General features: G+C 40.9%; 1 protein-coding gene across 3 annotated transcripts in view; it reads left to right on the forward strand.

Annotated features, from left to right (window-relative positions):
* LOC123962806 (serine/threonine-protein kinase PAK 3) overlaps positions 1 to 9,228 on the forward strand; it is a 46,956-nt gene extending 37,728 nt beyond the window's left edge. For all 3 annotated transcript variants that reach the window (XM_046039166.1, XM_046039168.1, XM_046039167.1), the window contains 10 exons: positions 631 to 786; positions 868 to 1,039; positions 1,686 to 1,749; positions 3,064 to 3,112; positions 3,230 to 3,342; positions 3,975 to 4,092; positions 4,314 to 4,413; positions 4,661 to 4,857; positions 4,991 to 5,128; positions 5,726 to 9,228. In XM_046039166.1, the coding sequence (XP_045895122.1) occupies positions 631 to 786; positions 868 to 1,039; positions 1,686 to 1,749; positions 3,064 to 3,112; positions 3,230 to 3,342; positions 3,975 to 4,092; positions 4,314 to 4,413; positions 4,661 to 4,857; positions 4,991 to 5,128; positions 5,726 to 5,815 (1,197 nt within the window). In that variant the 3' untranslated portion in view covers positions 5,816 to 9,228. The remainder of the gene's footprint in view (positions 1 to 630; positions 787 to 867; positions 1,040 to 1,685; positions 1,750 to 3,063; positions 3,113 to 3,229; positions 3,343 to 3,974; positions 4,093 to 4,313; positions 4,414 to 4,660; positions 4,858 to 4,990; positions 5,129 to 5,725) is intronic.
* Positions 9,229 to 9,254: the final 26 nt, after the last annotated feature.

A 9,254-nucleotide genomic window follows, 5' to 3' on the forward strand; every position in this document is an offset into this window, starting at 1 on the left:
GCTGAGCATTAGGCATAATACATTTGCCTGAGGCTCTTTAATCATACTTGTTAAAAGGTATCTTTCATATCAAGATGACGTCCGTCTACATTGCACATTACTGCAATGTGGCAGCATGTTTCCTACAGCACAGTAAAATATATAACTGTTTGTTACTTAAAAACACTGAACTGCACTGAATAGCATCTCACTCTTTTAACACTTGTCTCTTTAGCTGTCACTGGACTCATAATATTTCCCTCTATTATTAACACGCTGCTCCAGACAATTTAACCCCATTCATTTCTGGTTGTATCCTCAGATGTATCCCAACAGATTAACTGTATTTGTATGTTGATTACATGTGCTCTTTTTTGTCACCTAACATGTTTGATGAACTGACCTGAATCTGCTATTGATACAATTTGAAAATTATATTATGTTAGACAAAGCTCTTTTGAAACTCAACTGGCCAGACCTCAAACTGTATATATGGCTGGCTGGTTTGGAGTTTGCTGGGTGTTTACTGTGGCAAGAAAATAACAATTCTGCTCAATTCTTGAAACGTTTTAAAGATCTGCATATACCCTTTTCATCCCATGCTGCTACATGGCACATGCATCCAGACTCACTTAAATCTCTACACCCCAGGGTGCCAAAACGTCATCGTCAGAGCCCCCAATCGCTCCACCTGTGTCAGAAGAGGAGGATGAGGAAGAAGAGGAAGAGGAGGAAGAGGAGGAGGAGGAGGAGGATGACGACGAACTGCCACCGGTCATTGCACCTCGGCCTGAGCATACCAAATCTGTGAGTTTATACAGCACGATTGGTGAAATCAAATGCAAATGCAATCCCCTCTGCATTTCTTTGACTTGCTTCTCCTCACAGATCTACACACGCTCTGTCATGGACCCAAAGCCTCCCACCCCTGTGAAAGAAGTGTTGACTCCACCAGAGTCACAGGTTCAGCCGGAGGACACGTCCAACACAATGTATCGCCACACTGACCGCCAGAGGAAGAAGTCCAAAATGACAGACGAGGAGATTCTGGAGAGACTCAGTATGTTTCTTTAGAGCTGGGCAGAGTTTTAGAAATACAGATTGTCCCCAGACATTTTTCACTACCAAACCACTAAAACATTTTTTTTCACTGTTTAATTTGTAAAGAATTGTAAAAGCCTTCTCCACACTGCCAGCAACCATTTAGGTGGATGAATCTTTAATCACTTGATTTTTCATCTTTATTTGCCTAAAAACAATTAAATTTTAAAGATACTAGAAAATATCATAATTATCCAATAACAAAAATGGGTGTCGATATGTGTGGCTTGAATAATTCACTGTATGATGATTGAATAGACATGCTGGTTATTTGGTTTTCAGCAGCTGTTTTCTATAAATTACTTGAAGTGCATCAATTCTGTGTGTTTGGAAGAATTATGCAAAAGAACAGGGGGCACTAATGTAAAAACATTTGAACAAAGTACTTGTTGTTTGTGACCTTCCTTGAACCGCTCCAAATTACCAGCATGCACCGTGAGGTAGAGATGTACTTAAAGTAGCTGCAGCACAAGGCAGGGTCTGTCTGAAAAAGAAAGGCAGAAAAGGTTCTGCAGTAATGTTTACTGTGTACTTGTCTGAAGGCCGTCATGGCTTTGTGCACCAGCACAAGCTCAATTATTATATATGTTTTCTCTCTGACTCAGGGAGTATTGTAAGCGTGGGGGATCCCAAAAAGAAGTACACACGCTTTGAGAAAATAGGACAAGGGTAAGTCCATTTGTGATCATAAACCAAGTCGTCAGAGTTATTGAAATAGAGCAATTTCAGGAGCAGTCAGTCTTGCCTGGAGAGATGGAGCTGTAGTGACCGCTATAGTGAGGCAGAGGCAGAGGGAGGGTTAGGTTGAATGACTGGGAGAAAAGTAAGTAGAGAGGAAATGAGAACTGTATCCTGAAATGGCCGTGAGCCAGATTAACTCAGCCATCTCTCTCTCTCTCTCTCTCTCTCTCTCTCTCTCTCTCTCTGCTTGTCTTTCTGCTGCTTTTCTGACACTCTCCCTGTTCACTATACGTCTGCACAGATAAAAAAAATCTGTGTGGTTGTTATCTGCTCATGCTCACGATTTCCATATTTGATCAGGAAGCTCCCTGTCTTAAACAATAGATAACTGTCTATTTACTCCCTGAGTTATCTTTAACTTATTAGTACCAGGGACTGTGCTTCATTATTCATAGCTGACAGAACACAGGTGTAGCTGACAGCGAGAGAAAGAGAGAATGAGGAAAAGACCAGAAGCTTGAATTCACAGCTGAAGGTTTTTAGTATCATGCTTTACACATCCAAATAAGGACAGAATGGCTGCATACCATTCCTTTGACAAACTATTGGAAGCCATACATTTCTTGTGCATCCTGTGTTTGTGTTCATCACTGCTAAGGTAATTTAATTGCAGTCACGTTTCTGTGGTAAAATTATAGCACATATAGTTTGTTTATGAAGAACCAAAAAATAACTTGCCTCTGGCATCAGCATGCTGACTGTTTTACAATGTGGGTTGCACTATGGTCGTCCACTAAATTCACGCCAGCGATATTTTAATATCAAAGGAATGAAGCTGTGTAGCCGTGCCAATTTGCTAACTCTTCCACTCAATCTAACTATATCCCTACATCCCAGCAGAGTTCAGTTTTCTCGTTAAGTTAAGTCAGGTTATAATACGCCAGTGTGTCTATAGTCTGACTGTTAACTGTCTGAGAAACAATTTATACTGTTTCTGTAGTGGCAGCACAAAATGACGACTTCTCTGAAGTATTTGATATAAGTCTCTTGAAACTTGTCAATAAATCTTCAGAGCTACCTTCACTGTATAGACAATATAGTAATAATCAATAATAACAGTTTTCAGTTATTATAGTTATAGGATTATATCAGTTAATTTTGGTCCAAACAAAGCCATTGAAATGTGAATTCTTTGGATTTTAGGCAAAACGACATTTTTCTAAGATTATCAGTGTCTATGACTGGTTTTAAAACACTTAAATGGTGTAACATTAATGTGATTTTGATCTTGGGTTTCACCAGAGCGTCTGGCACTGTGTACACTGCCATCGACATAGCAACCGGCCAAGAGGTAAGTCAGATTCTAATTATACAAAATTCGCATTCGAGTATTATTTATTTTTTCCTTACTAGGCCATCAGGCTTATGATCTTGCGCTGAGCCACAAATTCCTTGTCTGTTTTCTCAGGTGGCCATCAAGCAGATGAACCTACAGCAGCAGCCCAAGAAAGAGCTCATCATCAATGAGATCTTGGTGATGAGGGAAAACAAAAACTCCAATATAGTCAACTACCTGGACAGGTCAGTTTTCACATGCAGGGTCACATTTCACTTTGCCTGTTTATGGTCATTTTTATGAAGAGACAGGTATGTAATAACAGTTATTATGGCTTTTGTAACAAATGTAAAATTATTTTAGCATTTAATGTTATATGATTGAAGGTTCTAACACAAATGAACTCACGCAGGAGTATGAATGCACCTGATGTTAATTTGCCAACAGCAACTGATTTGTGGTCAGAACTAGGACAAAGTCAATGCATGTTGTTACCATAGTGACATTGAGGGATTTCCTGAGCCTGCTTTTCAGATCCCTGTTCTTCTTCATCTTTTTCTTCATCCTCCTTTTGCCTTTTAATGGTGGCCAGCATTCAACTTAGGGTGCATTACTGCCACCTACTGTTTTAAAATGTAGAGAAGGGCTTTGTGCTATTGTGTTTACAGCCGGCAGTCACATGCTTGAACGCCTAATGTGTGCTGTAATTGACTCTGCATCGTGACGCACACGGTACACCTTAAACTGTAAAGTTCCTTCTCCATGCGTGTAAACCAGCATGCCTTAATTATTGATTTATCAAAGCAACAACTGAAACCCCCAGTATGAAATGCATGTCACACTTTGCATTTTTCTTTTCCTTTCTCGTTTTATTTAGTTACTTGGTAGGAGATGAGCTATGGGTGGTGATGGAGTATTTGGCCGGTGGCTCGTTGACAGATGTAGTGACTGAGACCTGCATGGACGAGGGCCAGATCGCTGCAGTTTGCAGAGAGGTAAGGAGCCAAGTTTAGACATCAGCAATACCACACACTACTTATGTAGCCATGATGATCTAACCTTTACATTCAGGTGGGCATGTGCTTACATTTAAACAAAAAGTTTTAATTCATCACCCAGTCAAGAGGAGAAGACTGTCCAAATGTGTGTGTAGTACAGGCTTGTCTTTGTATGCGAGAGTGTCAGATATATTTTTAGCTTTTTTCCCTCTCTTCAGTGTCTTCAAGCCCTGGACTTCCTACACTCTAACCAGGTGATCCATAGAGATATAAAAAGTGACAACATCCTCTTGGGTATGGATGGATCCGTCAAGCTCAGTAAGTCTTTACTTCTTTGTTCAAAAATTAGAATTAGTAGATTAGTATTAAAAAATTAGTAGAATTAAAGGAAAAAGCACTGCTTCTGAGAGAGAAGTGTTTGAAATTCAGGTTAAGAGAGATGGTAGTGTGTTAAAAGAAACACCACTTAAATTAAATATGGGTGAACGAATAGTAACAACGCAATGCTGTATGTGATGAGAATGCAAACACACCACTGCACCTCTCCTTCTGTCTCCCTCTGCAGCCGACTTTGGCTTCTGTGCCCAGATCACTCCAGAGCAGAACAAGCGCAGCACGATGGTGGGAACGCCCTACTGGATGGCACCAGAGGTGGTGACTCGGAAGGCTTATGGCCCAAAAGTGGATATCTGGTCTCTGGGAATCATGGCGATAGAGATGGTGGAGGGAGAACCGCCCTACCTGAATGAGAATCCACTCAGGGTAAGACATGAAGTGGAGCCTCAACACAGGACTCACGATGTTAGCTTTCTACTGGTCATACAGTATGCATGTATGTATTCTTTTTCTGTGGTTGCCTCATTTGCTGATCTGTTTGACCTCTTCCGTCATTCAGGCGCTGTACCTGATAGCTACCAACGGCACTCCAGAATTGCAGAACCCAGAGAGGCTGTCATCTGTGTTCAGAGACTTCCTTAACCGCTGTCTGGAGATGGATGTGGACCGCAGAGGCTCTGCCAAGGAGCTGCTCCAGGTAAAGAGACTTGATCCTGAATAAACATACATGTATTTAATATCTTGTACATCTAAAGGTAAAAATATGTTGCAACCATAAGAGTGATGTAGTGTCAACCAGGCAGTATTATAACTTAAGACTAAATGGAGAACTGAAGGAAGTGAACAAATACTTTAGTTAGATGTTGGTTTGCAGAAAGATGTCAGAGAAAGGAGGGTTGACTGCACACTCGTAGTTCTGATGCCATCTTATTTCTTTATTTTTGGAGGGGGATCAAAGTACAGAGTGTGGTATTCAAAGTAGAATTTTTCAGGACCATCTTGCAGAAGCCAAATGTCCATAAAACCAAAAACCTTATCCTACAACAATTTATCATAATGTTAATAATTTAATTGTGTTTAAATACACAGTAATTGTTGAAAAATGCTGTAATTGCTGGTTAATAATTAACAGGGTGCTCATCAAGGTCTCCCAGCACTGTCTCCTGCTCTCTTCATGTTCTGCAGATGTCTCCAAATCATCACTAAATGTCAATAATAATTCATATTTCTAAATGTGCATACGTCTTTCATTGGCTTCATATCTGTATGTTTTTATGCTTTGTGTCCTCTGCAGCATTCCTTCCTCAAGCTGGCGAAGCCTCTATCCAGCCTGACGCCTCTGATTGTAGCTGCAAAGGAAGCCATAAAGAACAGCAGTCGCTAGGGTGTGTGCCCTCTGTCCCCACCCGAGGCTGGAGCCCTGCCTGTAATGTGTGCATTCATCGGGGCAGGGGCTTGGGTGTATGGGTGGTGGGTGACATGACAGCACAAGGAGGGGGCTTGTGTGACTTAAGGTGACAGCACAAGGACAAAAGACCCCGAGGCCTCGTATGTAGGACGGACATCTGGCCTTGCAGCCTCTCGGCCCATGCTGCTGAAAAGACCTTGCCTCCTCGTTTACTTCTCCAGCACTCTGTACATGTAGAGCAATCCATCACAAGTATGTGTGCGTGTGTGGGCGTGTGCGTGCGTATGATGTGTACCAACTGTGTCATATGTCTCATTTGGCAGCGGTCGCTCCCCAAACCAAGAAAATATGGTAAAAGCAAAACAAAAAGAAAACGTGCTCTCTTTCAAGAAGAAACATCCGGAGTGAAGAGGAGAAAGAGCCTGTGATTCCTTCCCTGCCCAGCTTTAGGCTTGGATTTCTTTCCTCTAGTCCCTACATGGAGCACAATCAGGCCACGCTTGCACCTGCAGTGACCAGCAGATGATGGTGGGAGAGTGACTCTGGGACTCTGGACCCAACCTTTGCCTGCATGACTATGGCTCTGTGGAGAAACATTGCTACTCCTCCGCAGATTGTCACATCTCAAGGTGGCGTGTTTTTGTGCATGTGTGTGTGTGTGTGTGTGTGTGTGTGTGTGTGTGTGTGTGTGTGTGTGTGTGTGTGTCTCTGTGTGTGTGTGTGTGTGTGTGTGTGTGTGTGTGTAGGGGTGCAGCTACAGGGGGAAAAGTCAGGTATAATTTCACATGACCTATGCCAACTTTAAATATCCGTCATTAATCCGCTTCATATCGGTGAAGAGATACCGGTTTTGTATTTCATTTGAGCCAACTTCTCTCAGTCTCTGCCATGGAGTCACTGGGTTCAGGTTATCTGCGATTAATTTGCTGATTTGACTCTAAAACTGATGCATATTAACTAATGCAATGTTGTCATTATTTAATATATTGATTGAATTTAACCAGAACTGTAATGCAGCATCAATAATGTGACTCAACTGTGCACCATACACAGAGAAATATTGAATTTAAAATATATAATATATAATATTTTTCTTATCAATTTCAGGAGGAAAATATTTGGGGTTGTCATTTATTGTGATGTAGTTAGAGACACATGTAGATGATATGTCGCACATTTAAATCAACATTTGGTACTGAGCACTCCTTAAATATACTATAAAATACTGTCAGCTTCATTACTAATGTAAACAATTTATTTGCAAATTTGACAGATCATTTGAAAATTCATGGACACAAACTGTAGCATTCACTGTGTACAGGCATCTCAAACAGGATAATCCATATATTCAATGTGTGGCTTTTTGTTGTAAATTAATCAGGTGATGTCCTTTTAAGTTGCCAGCACACAGTGGACCAACATTTCAGCCTTTCAGATAAGCTTTTTCAGTGGCAAATAGTCATGTAATTACTTACCTACAGTGAGTTGGAGATCTTGTGCCACACAGTTTCCCATAGTGCCCCGCGCATCCCTGTGACCTTAAACCTTAAGCAGGAAAGATGCCCCTTGACAAAAAAATAATGCAACTAAAAATATATATTCAATCCAAACTGCAACAAGATATAGAGGGAGAAAGATAATTTCCTCATCATGTAATGAATCTATCATTTAATCTTTTGTGACTTAAAATAACTTTTGATGACATCTAAACTTTAAAGTATAAACAGAAATGTAAAATACAGATAAAATAAGTTATTCTCTAATCTGAAAAATAATTCTACTTGTTTCCATTACTGAGTCTTCATCTATTGCAGAATACATTATATGACTGTGACTATACATGTTTGGATTGAATGCCAAACAAAAACCTGGCCTACCTGTTCAGGTGAAAATACTGAATATACAACATCCATGTCTAATGAGGCACTGGGCACCCACTGTCCCCTTCACCCACCTGTCTCCTCTTTTGGTATTTAAGATGCTGCTCATTAATGCTTCAGTGTCCTTTTGTCTTTTAATGGTGTCTTATGTGGCTTTTTTTTGGTATGATCTATACGTTTTGTAGTGAGTTTTTGGGCGTGTGGCGTATTAAAAAGGGGGAATGTTATCCACTGAGCAAAGTACTGAGTGCCATTTTATGATTGTACGGTGTCCCGATGAGCACTGAAAGCAGAAACTGTAGTAGAGGTTCACACTGTTTGCTAACATTCCTTCCATACCTGGTTAGCATTTAAACTCATTCATGTACAGTTATCTACTTTGTGTCGGTATTTGGTAGCTTCGTCAGGCGTTTCCCATGTAGCATCCCTCTGTGTGTGAGTGTGTGTGTTTGTGTGTGTGTTAGGGGGGCTACCTCAATCCGCACTGGAAGATGCCTCACTCGCGTTGTCCACCTTGACTTTGAGGTGCAGGGTAGCTGCTTAGTCATAATGTACCTCCATTGTACAACAAATGTACAGAAGATGAAGGAGTGATGTTAGACAGGAGGATGCAACCGAATTCATGCATGTACAACAAACTATACACTGTATCTCATCTTCAAATAGGTTAAGATTGTTAGGATATGTATGTATGTATGTAAATATGACCCCCCCTTTTTCAAAATTACGTAACTTAAAATGACAATATTCAGGTTGCTCTATGGTATGTATCGATAAATGTTTTGCACCCTGGACATCAAAAAAGAGAAAAACGAATACACACACTGTCTCTGCACTCCTGGATCCAGCTCTCCTGTTTGGGCTTTATCGGACACTCCTTCATCTGGATAGAGAGCCGGTGGATGCAGCACTCTGTGTGCGGGCCCACACAGTCTGTCCTGAGTACCACTGCTGAGTGTACATGTACTGTATGTGTGTGTGCGGTAGATGTGGGTGGCCTGTCAGGAAGCTTCGCCAGCCCTGGGACGTTTGGCGTCTGCCCCATGTACAGGTCTGAACTATGAGCACAAAAGGCATATTTTCGGGACAAGAGATACCGCTGACGTGCCCCTTTTCTGTGGTTGCTCCTGTACATTCCTATCTTCTGAATGTGTAAACCTGTACACGTGGTGTGAAAATTCCTCTATAAATGTGTATCAAGAGAATGGAACAAAGACAAAAAATGTTACTTTTTAAATTATTATTATCATTATTATTATTACTCTTATTATTGTCTAGCTTTGTAAAAACTGCTGATCCATCTGGCATACCTCAGCAGGCCTTTCCCCATCTTTGAAAACGGACAAATGAGCAACGGGGAAATGAGGTTTTGGATAAACTATTTTTAATTGTGGTTGAAGCAATAGACTTTTTGAACTTTGAATTGTGCATGGCTGTGTCTTGAGTGTAAAAAAACAAAATATTGCAGTTTGGGAACTGGACTGAAATAAAAAGAGGAAGAAAACCAGAGTTGTGGCAATGCTTGTAGGCTATTG

The sequence above is a fragment of the Micropterus dolomieu genome, linkage group LG23 (genome assembly GCF_021292245.1).
Source record: "Micropterus dolomieu isolate WLL.071019.BEF.003 ecotype Adirondacks linkage group LG23, ASM2129224v1, whole genome shotgun sequence".
Classification (NCBI taxonomy): Eukaryota; Metazoa; Chordata; class Actinopteri; order Centrarchiformes; family Centrarchidae; genus Micropterus; species Micropterus dolomieu.